This window comes from Anoplopoma fimbria, chromosome 1 (assembly GCF_027596085.1).
Source record: "Anoplopoma fimbria isolate UVic2021 breed Golden Eagle Sablefish chromosome 1, Afim_UVic_2022, whole genome shotgun sequence".
Classification (NCBI taxonomy): domain Eukaryota; kingdom Metazoa; phylum Chordata; class Actinopteri; order Perciformes; family Anoplopomatidae; genus Anoplopoma; species Anoplopoma fimbria.
In genome coordinates, this window is record NC_072449.1 from 7,378,318 (window position 1) to 7,398,272 (window position 19,955).

The 19,955-nt window shown below is 40.6% G+C and overlaps 1 protein-coding gene across 1 annotated transcript; it reads right to left on the reverse strand.

Moving 5' to 3' along the window:
* Positions 1 to 15,517: 15,517 nt before the first annotated feature.
* smtla (somatolactin alpha) lies at positions 15,518 to 19,288 on the reverse strand. Its single transcript, XM_054599391.1, has 5 exons — positions 19,273 to 19,288; positions 18,860 to 19,050; positions 17,379 to 17,492; positions 15,903 to 16,082; positions 15,518 to 15,712 (listed from the first exon to the last, which is right to left on the reverse strand). The coding sequence occupies exons 1-5, from the start codon at positions 19,286 to 19,288 to the stop codon at positions 15,518 to 15,520; spliced, it is 696 nt and encodes a 231-aa protein (XP_054455366.1).
* Positions 19,289 to 19,955: the final 667 nt, after the last annotated feature.

Sequence of the window (19,955 nt, forward strand, 5' to 3'; positions counted from 1 at the left end):
AGACAAAGTAACAGCAATAATTGTGCAACATAATGACATGCACTGCAGTAAATAGGCACTTTATGGAGCTCAAAACATGTCATTTTTGTTGAGCATAAAGTTTCAAGTCAATTTGGGGTATTGTAAAACATTGCATTAGAATATTTCGTCCAAAACGTATCCCTTTAGGTCTAATACCTTTCTCACGTCATTTAATCATTTAAAAAAGTCAGCTGAGCTAGTTTTTGATTATTTTGCCACTGCATCATCTGTGAACACTTGAGTTGCCTACAGGCTTGTGTCACATTTTCACCTTTACCTGACAGAACTGACAACAGGCTCTTGGGACCTGCATACCCAAATGCCAGTGCTCCGGCAGGGACAAGCCACAGGTAGGAAAACATGGGAATACAAATCAAATTTGCTTCAGGTGCTTAAGGAGTGAATGGCAAAGGTCGGTGTCCATTTCTTTTTTTTTTTCAAATAAAAGTCAACCTTCTGTAAAGTTGTCTGCTCACATGCACACACACATACACACAGCAATCTATCAGCTCTCAGAATAGCATGGTTTTCATTAGTGGAAGATATGTTAACTGTCACGAGGCAAAAACGCCACCCAGTGTTGTGGTGATGTGGCCGGTTGAGCCATTGGTGTGACTAATTTACCCAGAAAAGTGCCACGTCGTCATTGCAAGCCGCGACAAAAATTATCTCACTGTTCCAAGCAAGTCTTCATTCATCTTATTTCACTTCTACTCCTCATCTGCTTGGTATTTTCGTAGCTCGTTGCCACTTTCATCTGCGAAATGCCCATAAATTAATTCCTAAATCTTTACCAGATTTCACTCACTGAGAATAAAAATTCTGCATCTATAGACATGAGATCCGCCTCCATCAGGGTGGCCATGTGTTTTACAGTATGACTGACAGTGTGCTGGAACTTGTGTCTGACTGAATGTGCTAACATGATGTGGTTTTCTAGCTCAGTAAAAGCCCAGCTTCGCGCAATTTGATTGATTTTGGCAAACAGTGCAGTGTAACCCTCAAACGGCTGTGCGCAGACTTTAACCTCTGCCTCACTCTCCACAGCTGTTTCCTGCCCCAAACTGCTAAAACAGTGGTTTAGCAGGACCAGAGGTAGGCCAACACAAACCAAAAGCCTCTCCGTCTGCCTCACACATGCACACACACCAGGAGCGTTGCATCCCCACCTCCCTGTGGACTGCTACTGGTCACCTTGCAGCACTTCCTGTTTGAGTAGGGTCATTTCCTCCTTCTTTCCGCTGAGGGAGGGTTCAGACTTCGCTGAGGTTGAAGCTCAGGATGGATGAGGAGTGGACAAGGTTGTAGCTTCCTCTCTTTAATCGCCTTCAACCTGTCTGTCACTCACACACTCTCACACACACAATACATGAAGACAGACATGTAGAACTGCTTTTTTTCTCTACATCCCAGTTGGAGAATCTGTGCACCAGTAGTGACTAAAAACCGCTTACAAGTCCCATGTCACGCATTTGCTTAAATTCACATCTGGGCAGAATGAGGCCTTGTGAAACTCTGGGACTCATATAATTCTAAATAGGGGATCATGGTGGTGTAAAGGGCTGAAAAACAGGCTTGTGTGAGGAAGGTTGCTGGTTTATCCTGGGAGTAGGAAAATGTTGGGGGGTAATGGCAATGGACCCTTGAGCAAAGAACTTTCCTGATACAGTAGGGTAAGTAGTGTATATTAGAAGGCTGCAGGTAGCTTCCACATGTAAAATCAGAATGTGAAGCGAAGTGTTGCATCAATATCTTTGGGATGTAGCAAACTTACAAAAGTTACTGTATAATGTCTGAGAAAAAAACAAAACTCAAAAGCTTTTTTTTTAATCATGGCATCCTGGGAAATGAACATCAAACAAGAAAAACAAAAAGTGTTTGTGTCCTACTCTGTGAATATTCCTCCCCTCTATCTGTGATGACGAATGAAAAATATTTGATGGCTGTTTATCGCCAGGGACTAAAACAAATGTTTAGAGACAATCCTCAAAAAACGCAGATTGCTGAGGAGAGAGAGAGACATTTTTTCTTGCGAAACACCAGAGAACACTTCAAAGTGGTCCCAAATGAGCGAACCCATAAACGGTTTGCCCCTCAAGTGTGCTCAGTGCAATCACTCTCTGGTGGTGAGGGCAAAGGAATGAGGCAGATTGTTTGTGACAATTAGGCTGATGCCAGATACTGCCTGCCATGGCCTGCACAATCACTTGTCCCCATCAGCCAACTGTGTTTATCGGTAATTGTAATTTGGAAAGAACTCTGCTGCGATTAGGCCCAAGGAGTGGTCAGACAGAGAGTGCTTGCCCAGCCCTAAACAAGAGAGCAGTGTTTGGGGAGAGTCTGCACGAGGTCCCACTGAGAGAAGAAAGCGTAGAGGGGTAGGAGAGAGTGTGAAAGGCAGGAAGGCAGGAAGGAAGGAAGGAAGGAAGGAAGGAAGGAAGGACGGAAAGAAGGAAATATCAAGAAAAGAAGCAAAGAGAGACAAATATGCAACACGACCCCGTCTACCACACTAAATATTATCTGATCTTTGACACATTCTGTCTGATAAGGAAGCATTATTTGGTCAAAGTTTGACAGTTTTTTTTAGAACCGAGTTGACTTCCTCTACTCATATTTGTCTGCATTATGCTTCCATTATTATTAAGGTAAACTTTCCCCCATGATTGCCATAATAATAATAATAATACCATAATGTAATACCATACGTAATGTGATTAATTAAGCATTAGGGTTTGGGCATCCCAGAATATGGGACAAACTTAAAACCATATATATTTTTAATAGCATGTATGTTCTTCGTTTCACTTCAGAGCCCCAGAAACTCACATTAATTTGTCCAAATATGTTTGTTTGTTGTATTCCCTGTAGTCCTTCCTTCTCCCTCAGGGCTCCTGTCTTACCCATCACAAAATGTCCCATTACTAGTCAGTTTCAAATTTGAACATTGATGTCGACATCGTTTTAGTGACACATCACACAAATACGGTAATCTGGCAAAGACGGAGAGAGTGAATGACAGTGAGAAGAGTGAGCTGGATGGAATGAAAGCAGCATCTGTTGAAGTGATTGAAGAGACATGTGCATACTTCTCCATGCATCTTTCCATCTGCATATCACATTGAAGACAGCCAAAGCAAAAAAGGGTATAGTGTTACCCAAACGTCCCAATGATGTGGATTCATCAAACTCCTCTACCCTTGCTTCAAGACCATCGTCCTAGTAAAAACAGAGAACATTTAGGAGCGTGGCTGACATCTAGTGGAGGTGTCTGATAGCTGCATGTCACTGCAGATGTGGTGCATAGTTGCGGTTGGTAGTTGTCATTTCCTGGGATTCACATGGCGTGTCGGGAGATGCTGCAGTGCATTAGCGCGCCAGATGATGTGAAACCTGCTGGATTTGTGGGCTAAGCGCTCACCGTGACAATCTGCTGTTCAATGATTCTTAAACCTGTTTTATTTTTCTCTTCTCACACTCTGTTTTGCTGAGCATATGCACATGTAAGCAAACAAAAAGAGTCCATTTCTATACATATTAAGGAATTCTTTAATGTTTCCAGTTTGTCCAGTTTGCTTTTAATAAAAGTAATAAAAAAAAATCAGAGGATTAAAAACAAGCATATGATTTCAATTCAAAAAGGTGTACAGATTATTGAATTGCTTCCAAGTGTCCCAGATTCATAAACTAGACTGTCTTTCCTCTCAAAAATATATATGGCCCTCATGTTGTTTAATTTTCATTTCTATCATTAATATATTCCTCACGACGTGGTCAATGTCAGTGTCGGTTACTGCACTTAATGTTCATATGTAGTAAGTTCACTCAAAGTATATCAGTGAGTCAACCTGTGGATCCTTTACTGCAGTAATACTGTTGCTTTATAATGTTTAGTGTACAGTGGAAAAAGAAAAACACTCATAATACCAGCAGTCAGATCTGAATGCATCATCCATTACCTTTATCCTGTTGCAGTTAGAACGGTGCTCTAGCTGATGTAGTCAAGTTGTAATAATGTTTTATATGTTGGTTTGTTGATATGAGGTGAATCACCCTAAACGAGCTAGCTGGATAGGTTTTTATTTTCATCTTATAAAATATTTTCAATTCCACAAGAGCGATATGTACGGGTACAGAGTGAGTGTTAAAATGTTCCATGTTAGTGCAGCCTGCTAAATGATTCAATTTTGAGCAATAAGTGCTTTTCAGAAAACAATTTGTTCTGATGTCACAGGAAAGCATTCCATAAATCACTCTGCACAACAGAACCAATCGCAACCGAAATTGGTAAGTCAGTGAGGCACATCAGGTAATTCCAGATAGTTTAAGGCTTTTTTAGTCAAGAGAAATGATGAAATCAGCATTTTCTACAACATGGAAATTGAATCTGAATTATTACATCTGAAGCAAGCGAGCTGGCTATTTATTTTGAGTACACTTAACTGAAAAATTCATAAACACGTGGCACATTTAAGCCGCCAACCTATAGACAGCTCCCATATTTCATTATTTAGCTTAAACCCATGGGCTCAGGAGGCTGCAGGCTATGGCCGGTTCTGACTCAAGTTGTGCCAGCTTTGTGTGATTTTGACTTTTTGTACCCAATACAACAGAAAAGGGGTAAAAAAAAAAATCCTCCCCATAGCCCTTTCTGGGTTTTCAAAGAGATTTCTCCTCATGTACACACAAACACAAAGATGCACACACACACACACACACACACACACACACACACACACACACACACACACACACACACACACACACACACACACACACACACACACACACACACACACACACAAACAACTAATCAATGTGAAGTTTGAGCTGGAGGAAAACGGTGAACTTTCAATCTTGTTCACACACCAAAAAAATCAATTCAATGTCAAGTTATGCTTCAGTACTATAGCAAACCAAAACAAACAACAGAAAGACATCAACAGAGAATTGGAAAGTCAAATAAATCACCCTTATCAGTTTCAAACAGAGGGGACCAGTGAATCATCCTACTGCCAAACAAGACCTTGTTTTTCTGTGTCTTTAATTAGGCAATCGACTTTTATAAAGTCACTAGTTTGGCAGCCTGGCGGCCTTGAAGCGGCCAGAACCATAACAAAACGGAGGAATGGTGCCTTTAGATCGGTCCACCACTGCTGACAGAAGATATGGGAGATTTTCGCTCATTCAGTATGTCAAAGAAAGTGGACAATGCAGAGCCCTGAGGACTTTTGGACAGCCAACTACTGAAACGGCAAAGAATAATCTGCTGCTCTTTGGCTGTGTACCCTTCAGGTCATTATGTCGACCCTCAGTCCATTCTTCAATCCAATCCTCTTTGCCGTTTGGTCAATACATGTTGCCCAAGAGTGTTATGCTTCTATTAATCTTCCAAAGGAATCTGGTAGATGGGCATGAAATGTCTTCTATACTGTATGCCAGTTTGAATAAAAGGCGGTGAACTGTGCAAACACCAGGGACAAAGATCAGAATAACTCCAGGACCTGACTCCCTGACACTTACATTGAAAAAGAAAGGACAATAAACTAAAACAGACCTCCTGTGTAAAGCACTTCAACATTTCTTCAGCTATACGTCTTCCACCAGGCCCTTTTTCTTGTATTTTCCCGTCGCTTCCTGTAGCCTTTACCCTCTCCAGCCCTCCCCATACCCCCACCCACCCACCCACCCCGCCCTCACCCCTCCATCCTGTCTGCAGGCTGCCAGGCACAGATAAGGTGTCTTGGCAGGGAGCTGGAGTGCTGTCCTTCGCCTCGCTGAGTGGGAATCCAGGAAGCTGTGTTCACGCCACGTCGCTGGAACAATAGGACAGGGAGGGGAAGCAATTGGGATGAAAATGAAAAAAAGGGAAAAATGAGTGTGGGACAATCAAATCCTTGCTCTGCCAGAAGTAGATACCGAGCTGACATGGTTTAAGACACAGCTAAAAGCAACAGTTTGTCGACTCTGATTGGGTTGTGTTTTATGATGTGTATTGTCGGATAGAACTTTCACTTTGTTTTTTTTTATGTTGTAAAGGATTTGAGTGCTTCTTTTCAACGTAATGTTTAATGAATCCCATGGCTTATTTTGTGATGAAGTGGTGTACTTTTCTTTTTTTTGATGCATTTGCTTCCCCAAGGCAGTTTGTGAAATGGTCAGGAAACGGAAATTAAAATTTGATTTGTGTATATGGACACGAATGTTCATTTTGTCGCTCAGCACGGAAACAATGCCAATTGAAAGTCATTTGAACAGTTTTTCGTGGTGGACAAGCATGTGACTCAGCAATGGTTAGAGTTAGAGACGTAGTACTGAATATTGAGAAAGACCACTTATGGTAGATGGATGGTTCAAACAAACACAGGACTTTAATCCACAAAAACAAAGTTTTAGACTGTGTGTCTCAAAGTGTTTTTGTGAAGAAAAACGTTGTTGATGGTTTTCCTAAAGCTAAGGTGGCTTTTTTTGTTCTGGTGCCTGAACCTAACTTATGCACTTAAGTCCAATCATGACATTATTTCTAAACCTAACTTGGTTCTGTTGCCTAAACATAACGGTACTTTTATTGCGTAATGTTGGTCCGACTGACGTGGTGCAGGCACAAAAGATACTTACAAATGAAATAGTAAGAAAGTCGTGCTGAACGACAAAAAGAAAATATAATAATAATGTGTGTCCATGTGCAAGAATCACTGGATTCAAATTGTGTGACTATTTGTCAGACTGCAGTGAGACTAGAGTAGTGTGGCGACACAAACTGCCATCACCAGTCCCACTCCCTGTCTGATTTACAGTCAGACGTTAATCAGGCACATGTACACAAACACACTGCGGTGTACCTCTTTTACACCCTGTCCACAAGCCCACACAAAACACTTTCACAATCATATCCCTCCACCTTACTGCGGCCTCGCCCTATTTTTCTGTGCCTGTCTTTCCAGCCAGACAAGCCACAGATATCCAGTAAGTTCACAATCCAATCGGATGTAAAATGTTGCCAGACATGGTTTGAATACTCTCTCTAGGTACTCTTAGTGTTTCTTTAAGGATCCAGATGTGACTTGTGAGTTTTCACACAGCAAGAAATATCTGTCACACTTTCTGTCAGAGGCGTTTTGCTCTTTATATATGCCATATGACAGACACCATGAAGTGTAGATGGCAAACAAAGGTAGCTTAGTTCATGACAGTAATATATGACAGGCGTGTGATATTAATTAATTCACTGCTTTTAAAATGTACGCCTGCAGGTGGTTTAATTAAACTTTACCTTTCAGTTATCTCAAAAATATTCAACTTTTTCAATAATTGTTGATGAAGCCTCAAAATTAAGCATGCACCTGCACCTGCCAAACTCTTCTTTTCTAATGACTCTTATGCTTCACCACTATCCTTTGCTCCCATTAAATAACCATGACATAATGTCTCTATTCCTAAATCCGCTCTCTTCAGACCATATATTTATCACTCTTCTTCTATTGTTGTGAAATAGTATCTGACCTCAGTCTTCACCAAATACCACATGAAAATCGAACTACCCTCGTGGGTCGATTGTAAGTGGTTCAGAACTACATAAACGGTTGGTCAGCTGTGGAGGGCATTGGAGGAAGCCACAAATTTGGGGGACCACAGCAAGTAAACACTGTAATTTTAAAGTATCATCCGCGGTGGTTGGATCAAAAGTCAATGCATTACAGCCTGTTGCTTTTAGAAAACCAATAAATGTTGGATGTGCTTCAAATCTTTCACAAGGCTGCCAAACTGAAACTCATCTCCGTTAAACAAGGGAATCAAATCATTGGCAAAGTAATGCTGGAAGGATTATAATGGTTTAAACAAGTCTGGAATGCCCTTTGTAAATTGTTGTAAATACAGTCTCGCCGGTGGTTGCTTTCCTCAAACATTTCACTGTAGTAGCATTAAGCAAATCCTCCTCTGAGCTTCAATGTTTGTATTGCTTTCAAACAGTAAAGTAAGTTTCTTCTTTTTCTCAATTTAATGTTATTAATCATATTTAATTCAACATGCACCAAGTTTGCAACATCAATATTATTATGTTCTAGTAGCCCATTCTCCTGGCAGGAGTTGTGTGAGCACAAAACACTGCGAACCAGGGTGCCTCATTCAAATTTAACAAGAGTACAGTATCAGTGTCAATATTGAATGTTAAACATAAAAACAGCTACCTGCAGTGTGTATTCATTATCCAACCACAACAACGCCCAAGCCTGCTATGTTGAATGGAAATAAACCTTCATTTTGCATCAGGGTGCTTCCAAGCCTCAACTAACCTTCTCCACTTGCCAGCCTCATTTCAACTTTAAACAGGCCCTATTATGCTATTTTCCGGGTGCATATTTTTATTTCAAGTTACAGTTACAACATGTTTACATGCGTTAATGCTCATAATCCACCTTGTTTTTCTAATCCTGGCTGTCCTGCAGCAACTCTTCTCACCCTCTCTGAAATGCTCCGTTGTAGCATTTTCTCCTCCCTCCAGAAAGCAAAGTCTGCCCTGATTGGTCAGCCACTGTGACCTCAGTTACACTGTGACCTTATAAAGTTACATTGTGACCTCATAAAGTTACGGAAGTGAATGAGATAATTCAATCGAGCCGTTTCAGGCAGCTCAGGAGCTTCTGAGGAGGAGGGTAACTCCTTTTAGGCGTGGACTTCGGGTTTTACACTCTGCGGACCTTTTACATGTACAAAAATATATATAACACACTAAAGGAGAGGGAAAAAGTGGAAAAGCACAATAGGGCCACTTTAACACTTTTGATAGTCTAAATGGTGCTACACACTGTACAGGTAAAGGATATTCTAAATTAATAACTGAGTCTTAAGGACACTTCGAAATAATTGGTTCATGTCTACTACAGTAGATCTCTTATATTCTCAGCAATACACTTTAATGTATTTGAAATGCCTTACACTCATCCAACCTGAGTCTCTCCTCTTTATAGTGCCATTTGATGGAGGAGGAGGGGGGGATTCCTCCTGCATACCCTTAAACATTCAGTTTTGCTGCCAGCAAGGGAAGGCTAAACAAACAGGAAAAAATAGGCAAAGGATGTGAGTGCTGCTTTCCTGGAGCCAAAGCAGAGAGGCGGTTAATCATCAAACCCCTGATCCGAAACTGAATTCACCACACCTATCAAAACCCATTTAGGATCAGAGGCCAGAGGTCCAACCATTTACTATCTGTGAGCTCCCCCTTTTTTCTCCAATCCTTTTCTTTCAGGGGGAAGAAAATAGATAAATGAAAGCCAAATACACATGGATAATCCCCGGCGTCTTTCCAAAAAGGAAATTATTATATTTGAAGTTATGAAAGTGTTTCCTGAAGTGAAGGAAATGCTCTAGATTTTTAGGCCTGTGCCTTGATCTAAGAAAAACATAAGCAGACGCCGACTGGCAGAAAGACAAATATATAACCTTCCACAACCTTCCCTTTCTCTGACTCGCTCCGCTGCTCCATGTGCATTGTGATTTACAGTATATCTCAAAGCAGAAAGAATTTCTTATATAAAAAAAAGCAAAAGTGGTGGAAAACTCTAAAAGGTCCTTCTGGCCAGAGACGTGAAGGGAGGAAATTGCATTGATTTAAGCTCAGCTTCTTTTGGCATCTGTCCGCCTTCTTCATTTTTTCTTCCCTGAAGTGAAGGCGTTTGTTCCACAGCCGCCAGTTTAGATACAGTCATCTAAAATGTTTTTCTTTGTTTGTCATTATATCCACAGTAAGCTGACGAGTGGAAGTGAGTGACAGCATCTTGATGCTTTGTGACGGAAACTGTAAACTTCTCTACAATCAGCTTTTCTTGTGAAGAAGCCAAAATAGACTTACAAAAGCTGCTTTCATTCATAAAATGACATACAACATACAATACAATGTACAATGTGTACAATGAAGATGAAGACCCATTTTCTGATATTTTGGGCTGAAACCACTGAAATCTTGTAAATGTCATTTTTAATTGAGGAATATTAACAAAGAGCTGAGCTGTGTAGTACAGCAGTAGGTGTAGTGATGTAATATGCATCATATATATTCATCCTCACTTTCTAGACAATGTAATCCGCGATTAAAGCCCATTTTGACCAATTTTCCACATATTTATCTCCAATATACTTTTGGAAATATTTTCATATAATTAACAACACATGTATTGTGAGTCAAATCATACAGAAAACACTCACATTTATGATAACTAATAGTGTTCATTTTGTCAGTTTTAAATCTTGTCTCAGTCACTGAAAGAACATTTTTGTTTAGTTTCTATCGACAAAAACACAAAACATTTTAATCTTGATTAAGTCATCAAACCTTTAGTTGACAAAGGCTTTGTTTTCCCGGAAGAACTTGTACTGAAAATTAAAAGGCAGGCTGTGTGATAGAACTATTATTTGTCTATAATTGTTTCCAGTCATTAATTTACATAAATATGGAAAGAGAATATTTGGAATGTCCTTACATCTTAGACAGCTATGAGCTACGAGAAGCTTTCACCTGGTAGACTTTAAGTACTAAGCCAATCTTCCACATACAATGCTGTGCATTGTAATAACCAGCAAACACACTCAAAATTGACAACTTGACAATCACAATTTTTTATGTCCTGCTCTTTTCTAAGGTTATTTATTCCTTTTATTCCAGTTTTCAGTTATTATATTCAGTTTTTATTTTGGTACACTCACCTTTTTCTCTCGTTCCAGGCAGCTTCACTTCCTTCTCTTGTGTGCTTCCTGCCTGTGTGATGACAAAGCCCACCCTGATTGTTTTCGCCTGACCTTCATTATCACCCTCATTTCATTAAGTCTCTGGACTCCCCTTTGTCTGTGCCAGTTTGTCGTAGTACTGCCTATTCTAGCGTTACTTCCCTTCCTAAATGTTCCTTGTGCTATCTAGGTATTTCCCTTGTGTTTTTTGACTCTGCCTCAGTTTACTGGTTTTGGATGCCCTTGCCTTATTCCGGACTGCTTTCCTGTGTACTCAACCTTTGCTGCAAAGTAAATATTTTGTATTAAGTGTTTTCTAGTCTTGCATTTGAGTTCATCCATTGTCAATTTTTTTGTCCCAGTGTCACAAATGTGTGTTGCAATGATATTGTGTTGTGTGGTGGTACCGGGGGAGGCACACATGATGAGAAAGGTACCTAATACACAAAACAACACCACAACCTCACTGGAAGCTGTTTTGTTGCATACTCCTCCAATGATAGTTTTTTGCTTAAATTGTTTAATTAATAAATAGGTACAATCCAGACATTTTACTTTTTCTTTAGGACAATCTAGAGTAGAACAAGGGACAGAAGCTCAGTTTATTAGTGCTTATTTTTATCTCCTCGTCTGAAGCCTAAATTTACATCTCTGATGTTTCCCCTCTGTTTGTCTCCATGTTTTCACAGCTCTGGAATGTGCTGGACAACACAACCGTTATTCCCTTCTACAGCGAGAGCTGCAGTTTAGGCTGATTGATCGCCGCTTCCCCGCTGAGTTCACACAGCATCGGCCTGTTTCCCCACAGTCTCTGAGGTAATCGTCTATTTCCCCAGTGGCGTTCAAGAGACGGCCCGCAGGGCCTGTTTCACCACAGCTAGCATATTCCCTTATTAATCATAGCCGCGCGTTGAGGCATTATCTCTTGTTGTGTCTGCACCACAGGCAGGTTACGTAATGGCAACAACCATGAAAACCACTGAACGGTAGCTTTAAGATAGCAGTGCATTGATTTAACAGTTGGCAAACAAAGACGCAACACCAAAGAGTTGTTCCACTTGAGCACAATTCTGTCTGCGTATCTCTTAGCTCTCTCTAAAGGTTGTAATGTAATTATTGATGTAATCATCTATCAAAGGAAATATTAATAAACTGCAAAAAATATGAATTAATGTACTTTCATATATATATATATATATATATATATATATATATATATATGTATATGTGTGTGTGTGTGTGTGTGTATGAATATATATGTGTCATAGCACTTCCTACGACACACTACGATGTATATATATATGTGTGTATTGAGCTGGGCCACATACACACGTGTGTACACGTATATATATATATATATATATATATATATATATATATATGTATATATATATATGTGTATATATATATGTGTGTGTGTGTGTGGCCGAGCTCAATGGGAGTATTTAGGTTTTCTCTTCAGTTATCCTGGCTTTCTATTTTGCCTGCTTTAACATTGTCTGTCGTGGGTGAAACCTGAGCTCGCTGTTGTTACAACATGACATCTTTTCACATATTGGAACGGTTAAGGTTAGGGCTTGGTCCCTGTGACCTCTTGACCTTCAGTCGCGCCTCCGCAACAGCCTCGAAGAGATGCCTCGTCATGGGAGCCAAAGGACAGGCCGAGGGTGAAGTGAGGTTGGACATCCCGAGGTTTAGATGTGTCACCGGTCCAACAGACATGGTGGACTTAAAGATTAGCATGCACACACACATGCAACCGCTGACAGCTGTGCATGATGTAGCCCCGGGTGTACTGTGCTCAGGATTGGTTGGTTGGCTCCATTTGACACCTTATGCCATTCTTTGATGGCCCAAACACATTCCCTCTGGCTTGCAGTGGTGTGATAGAAATGGCTGTATCGCAAAAGCAGTAGCCTGGCTTGTCAGAAGTTGGGCACAAAAGAAAAGGCCGTCCTCCTCCTCTCACCTCTGGTCATGCCCCCCTTTTCTACCCCTGCATAAGCAAACATACAAACTCTTTAAGTTTCTTTGCCGCAGCCTAAATATGTCATTAAAGCAGAGAAAACGAGGGGGAAGGAAAGGCACAGAGCTACACGGTTTTCAGTATGGGAGATCATACAGGGGCTGAGAGACTGTTTCAGGTCTTTCCAAGCTGTCGTTTTGAGCCATAAATGAAAGCAAAACAACAGTGTGGGAGCCAGCCGAGTCAGCGGAGGCTCAAGGACTTCGTACTTTGAGTCTCAGTTTCATATCAAGCCAACACCACTTCCCAACCTAACTCCTCTAGCTATGCCTTCCAGCCATCCATTTTCTCTCTAGATCCAACCTACTTCCCTGCATGTCACACGGCTGAGCTGTGCTCATACTCTTTTCCAGTCATTTTGCTCCTATCCTTTTTACTCTCTCATCTCTGCTCTATTTTCTCTCTCTATTTGATTGACACATTTCACATCACTCACTGAGGAGGGAGGGGAAAAAAAGAAACAACTGCCCTCTTTGCCTCCGTCTCTCGGTCCATTTTCTTTACATTTCCTGCTCCTTTCCTCTCCCTCTCCTTTTTTCTGTCTGCCTCCTCTGCTCCACTTATGCATCCCAGCAGTCTAGATTTCCTTTCCTCAGGTTATAATAGTTAGACTGTGAAATCACCCGGGCCCCACACCCCTCCCTTCATCCCCGTGTCCTTCTTTCCCCTTCCACTCCCTAACATCTTCCTCTCCCTCCTCTGATCCCCTCCCTTCTCCAACTACTTATAGCCAATCTTTAATATTTATGGCCTCGAAGCTCGAGAAGTGGGTGGGGGCACGGGACTTTACCTCGGCCTGTGATTACTTGCGTGTTGTCAGGAACCAAACGAGGTAAGACCAGGGTTGCACTGGAAGGTTGCGGCTGTGAAGCTGCAGCCCCGTAGAGCAGAACAGAGGCTACCCAATCTCCTCCGAGCCCCCATACTGAAGTGATTAGGCCACAGGAAGCTGAACCTGACATTGCTGACACTAGGCCCCCCCCCCTACCACATCCTGCCCCAACATCCACCCACACCACACGACACCACCTCTCTACGCTGACACCCGACTCACCGTGGCAACCACAAAGCTGATTTACATGTTCTGATATTGTTCCAAAGGATGGAAGGGAAGAAGAATTCAGGACACTCAAGAGAGCGGGGGAAAAAAAGTCATGAAGAAACCTGAGATCAGCGGAAAAAAGGGGAACAAAAATGCTCGTTGAGAATGCCTCTTTTGTTGTTTCCCTGTCTCATGGTGTGGTGGCAGATATAAACAGTAAAGAGCAATGAAGGCTGCCAATTTCAAGACTATTAAGTGTAAGTGGGATAACTACCGCAGGTGCTTTAGTTTTGGCAGCTTGGATCACATGGATCAAGAGATATGTGACAGTATGTTGTTATTCATTTCAATACTTTTTATCAAGGATTTAAATGTGGATACTTGACTCCATTACTGCACAATAAAAAAAAAATTCATATCTAAATAAATGAATTTACATTTTAGTTAAAGTCGCTTCTTGACCCTCCCCAAATTAATTAAAAACGTACATAAACTGTATTTTACTTCTACCCGATCTAGTACATTTTAGCTTATCATTTGGCAATACAGGCTGCAATAAAATGAATGGCATTTATGTTTGAGTAGACAATATAGATTTTAACATTACCTTTTGTTAAAGAGCACTACTGCCCTCTTGTGTTTGGGGTGGAAAGGGCAGAATTGGGAATGTGGAAATTGCACTTGATTTAACCTTGACTAGAGGAACTTTACCCCATTTTATCACAAATGGAAAAAAATATGTGGAACTCACTAACTCACTCACTTACTCACAAGAACAAATCATATCCAAACCAATGCTTTTTCTCATTTCTTTAATCTACAGCTTGCTTTATTTGCATCTTAACTCAACAGCAGTTCACTAGAAAGGTTCTCAAGGCACATTGGGATTTTTCTATTTACACAAGAGTTGAAAAAAACAACATTGTTTGCATTCTGCAATACTATTCATAAAATCAAACAATTAAAATGTAAACTGTATCTCCCCTGATCATTTAAGGTGAAAAACAATCATTTTGTATTACATTCAGGTTAAATTTGGCACGTTTAGGCATAACACTATTTCTGATTCTTTCATGAGCATTCAGCAAATCCAAACCTGCATGAGACCAAAAACTCCATATAAGTCTTACTTCTCATTTGAGCTGTTATTTGTTCTCTCTCTGTCTCCCTCATACTCTCTTGCACCAATCAAAATGTGTTTTTTTTTTTTTTTTTTTTTTTAAAGTAGTGATTGCTCTCTGTTTGACTCCCGTCTCCGGTGAAAGTGTTTCATTTCACTAATGCAGAAGTGAAACCGTCTCACTGAATACTCTGGGGGGCTGTGGAAATAATCAAAACACTGCAAGAACCAGCGAGGAATACAAACTCAAGTTAAGAACAAAGGAAATGGAAATCAATGGCAGGATATGCAGATTTTTTTGACAGCTCGACACGCAAATAATCTTTTGGGAGTTTGCCCTCAGTTGCCTCTGCCAGGTTAAAATAACAACTGAGCGGGGAAATATAAAATGCAGCATGCTGTATAAAGGGCACAGCATTACACCTACTTAGTTTTGTGTGAAGGTATTCCAAAACAATCAATAAAGAATGTACTGCATTGCAAGCAAGGCTGAAGCGCCTAAGGCATGGTCATATCTACGAGTGCGTGGCTTCCAACCTCAGGAATTCATTTAAAGCTGTATTATTGGAAAGCTGCGCTTCATGTTTTATGAGCAGTTGTATTTGTCAGTTTGTCGACATTTGAGGAGCTTGAGGAAAGCCTCCATCTTATGGGCGTCTTTCTTGAAGCAGCTGAGTATGGTATAGTCCCTCATCACAGATTCCAGCATCTCCGGCTGTACGTCATACTGGAACAGGCCTTGATCACTGTGGTCTATGGTCAAGGTCCCCTCATCCAACATCTGCATGGAGACATTTGGAAAAATTACCAAAAACAAGACAAGGATAAAAGGTGCGCTTTGTTTAGGTTTTAAAGTGAAAGAGGGGAGTCAATTACTAGTATCCAAAACTTTTACATGCAGTGAATTATACTAATTAAACTAGTGTGGGTTTAGTTGTATAACAGAAATCAAGAAATGGGATTCGACCCACCTTCCTGATGAGGACCACCACCCCTTGTTCCAGGCTGATCAGTTTCTCAGACACCCACTTGGTTTTGTTGAGGAGCATGTCAGGAACGGCATCGTAGCGATCCAGTGAGGTCTGCAGATAGACCAGAGGCTCGATCCACGACTGGACCAGCATCAGCACGGAGTGGAGCAGCCATTTGTCCTGCGGGGCACATGTATTGAAAGGTGATGTATTGAAAGAGCTGAACGAATGAACTAATTCAAACTCAAAAAGTACAAAAAAACATAACCTTGTCCTCAGACACAAAGACAATAAAAAAATAATACATGACAAAGCTACAGAAGAACAGACTTTTCTCTATTCATGTCTTTGTGGGAACTTATATTTCTTTATTAAATAGCAGCCGCCATGTGCCCTTCACAATTATTGTTCCATAGTAATGAACAGAAGTGATGAAAAAAAGTCAGATGAACTCAATGACACGAGGCTTTTGATCAAGGGCTCGCCAGCAACAAAACATTCAGCATCAACAATGGGTTGAAATGTCATGGGTAAAGCGGTTGAGACTGCTTAAATTCCCCAAAGCAGAGCAGACTCTAAAGCAAGTGCAAATGACCACCATACAAATGGCCATTAAACCGCAGAGCAGGCGATATTTCAGCAGAAAGGGCAGAGGATAAATTATTAACAGTTTATGCAATACATGCAGTTTCAAAGATCACATTGACTATTATGGCGATGACATAGCTTTCAACCAGCATTTTCAATATAGAAACAATTTAGTCCTTAAAGATATTGTTTTTGCCCTTTTATACTTTGCCTTTGTTAACTGACGGAGGATTATTGTGGCACTTCCCATTAACAAGATTACAGTTCACATCAGCCTTTCGCTAAGTGAATCAATCTAGTTTCCACACTACTGATGAAACTGACATTTGGCCTAAAAGGTCTTGTCTCGTTGGACCGTTTTCAAAACCTTAGTAGGCACAGATGAATGAAAAATGATTTCAGCCAAGTACATTTAAAAGGTTTGAGGACCTTTCATTGTAATTTGTGCAAACATCTCATCATTCAGCAGCTGATGGGGGGGCTTTAGAAGGAGGGGAGGTTCACCTGAACACTAAGAACAGTTATTAAAAAAGAAAGCTCGGGCTCTACAGCTTCAAAGTCGTCTGTGAGCAGACTCTGTATGCTAAAAGTCATGCATTAAGACCACCCAACAACCTGCAAACACAAATCCACATGCACAAGAATCATCAACTCCACTCAGATGCAAACATACAGACACAAACACAAATCCGTACACACATGCAACGTCTACTTGTATTTCCTTTACTCGGATAATGGAAACTGCCTCACATATACAAACTGGCACAAAAAAGCAGAGCTGCACACACACACACACACACACATACTGCCATTGTTAACGGATTATGATCAAAGCCCGTACAAATTGAAATAAAACAATTATGTCGCAATCAGCAGCCATGTACTCACAGATATCTGTTGGATTTCATTTCTGGAGCTGGGGATGGGTAATGTTTTGGTAATGCATGAAAAGCCAGCTTGGTTCCTCTGCATCTGCAATGGCAACGGGATAAACATCTCCTCCTACAAACCATTGGACATGGTGGAAAAAAAAAAAGAAAAGAAAAATGAACACACCAATAAAGTGCACGCATGTACACCCCCATACAGATATATGTTACAATAATTTGACTGACCCATTTATCCTTGACCATCAAGGTTAATCATACAGAATTCAGAAATGCTTTTTGCTTTTATTTACTCTCCATATTCAATCCTAAAGGTCATATGCAGCAGTATGCCGCTCTGTTCGTTTGTGAAATCCTGTCCTAACACTAGGAAGTGAAAAAATACAGGTGAACAACACTTTAGTGGGTTTTTTCGAATTGTTTTGAAAACCCTCAGTTCTCATATGTACAGAACTAAAAGAACACACACAAAGACGGAAACAATGACAAAAGCTCCACCAGTGTCGGCCACTGGAGATATGGCGGGGATTCATTTTGTTCGGCAGCGTGTTCTCCTCTGTAGACCTCATGCAGCGTCTTCGCAGTAACAAGCCCTACATCATCCCATTTCAAAGACCATTTTGGATCTCGAGCCGCAGAGTGAAGGGGATTCAACAGGCTGCAAAAACCTGTGCTCTCACTGCTGCAGTATATCATTATCACATTCGTGTTACTCCACTGTAGGCCTGCTTCTTCAATAAAACATCTTTGGCTCAGAGGAGAGATGGAAGATTACTTTGAAGCCTGGGAGCGAGGCGATGATCATGTCAGAATCAAAAGCAAATAACACTGAGTATCTAAGAGAAAGTGTCAGTGCTTTTGGTCCAACGTATTGTGAAAGAGGCCAACCAAAAGTAATTTAGCTCTCATTGGTAAAACTCATTCCAAGGGATGCTAGATGGCATGCTATATTCGTTGATTAAAAATAACATAGCTTTGGAAAATTACGCTTTGGAAACATAACTGCTGAGAAATGTCTGTTTAATTACTTTTGTAGAGTTGACATGCGAGAAACCATCCTAAAATTGTTACTCTTAGAATGCCTCAATCTTTACAACAGTCGTTATTTTTTTACTATATATAAAAAAACATTGTAACCACTGTGGCCTTTGCCTTAGGTTGAATTATAACAGCACTGCTTTTCAAGATGCCCATTCCATATTTCATAAAATAATAATTAAAAAAACTCATGCAACTTTAATTAATAAGAATATCATGATTTTTCTTAGATTGCATTTCAGTTGACTCTCCATGTTTTAGGCACAATGAAAACATGTCCTACTGTCAAGTGATGCTCAGTTTGAAGAGTGATTCAATTTCTCCTGAGGCTACACTCACACTAAATATATGCCTTAACGGTACACTGTAACATATTTTTTTTTTTCCCTCATATGCTACAGAAGTGCAAAGATTCATTGCAGGGTAGAAGACGGTGTTACTCACATACAATGAGCACGATTCTTCTGAGACACGGTAGATGAGCTCAGCATGCTGGATGACTCGGTCTAGAAGTTTCTCTTGGGAGATGGAAGGGCAGCGTGAGAGGCCGCCCTGCTCTTCCCTACAATCTAGTGGGATACTTGAGGTGAGCAGGTTGGGCCAGAGCAATACAGCCCACACACCCCTCTGCATGACTGAAGACAACACATACACAGAGATGTAAAAAAAAACACCCACGCAAACATTCACAAAACACAAAATCCTGAAGTGTTAGCTGCAGTTCTACCAGTTTAACCTTCTTATCAGTTTCATAGATCAAAATTAACACTGCTTATCTAAATAAACTGGAGTAATTTATACCTGTCAATACAATTACAAAACATGTTGTCTTTCTGTCTTCAAGTGCGATGCATTACCTGACACCAAGTGCATTCTGTGAGTCTTCAAGTGCTTCCTTGCTTTTCCATCATGCTGACTTTCTTTATAAAGCCTGAGAAGGCCATGAATAAAGGGAAAAGGTGATTTTGGTCTTGCGTAGGTTCTTGAAAAATGATACTGGTCTTCCCAAAGCAATGCATTTATTTACTAGTGCATAATACCAAGATGGTAACTATAGTCAGGCATGCTAGGCCTAAATAGCATTGTTCCAAATGTCAAGTTACGTACTGGAGGTTTTTTCCAAAGATATTTGTGAAATCTGGATCAGGCCGATTTAAAAAAAGAAATCCAAATAATTGTTTTGTGCATTTCTATTCCACTAGCGTCCTGATACCATTGGCCAATGATCCAAGAATTAAGACTGAGACTGATTAGATTTATCAAACAAAAGCCCCAAAAATGAATGGGCTGAAAAAATCCCTCCTTTCAGCTGAGGTAAGTATGTAATGTATATTTAAACATGCAGGGCAGAGAAGGCTGCAGTCTACAGCGTAGAACTGTAAAAGACACAACAAAAAGGGGATTGAATGAATGAGATTGGGAAATCACTGAGATCTAACAAAACCCCTGAAATCTCCTTTTTTTATTTTGACATTCATATTCCCTTCTCCTCAGAAAACCACGAGTGTGTGAGAGTAGCTTAACCCAGAAGTTATGCTTT

What these genes read in the sequence shown, in the direction of transcription:
- smtla (XM_054599391.1), bottom strand. An exon ending in AAGAATCGTGCTCATTGTAT is followed by an intron (nt 17,493 to 18,859) that starts GTGAGTAACACC and finishes AATGGTTTGTAG; the next exon opens with GAGGAGATGTTTATCCCGTT. An exon ending in TGGTGGTCCTCATCAGGAAG is followed by an intron (nt 15,713 to 15,902) that starts GTGGGTCGAATC and finishes GTCTCCATGCAG; the next exon opens with ATGTTGGATGAGGGGACCTT.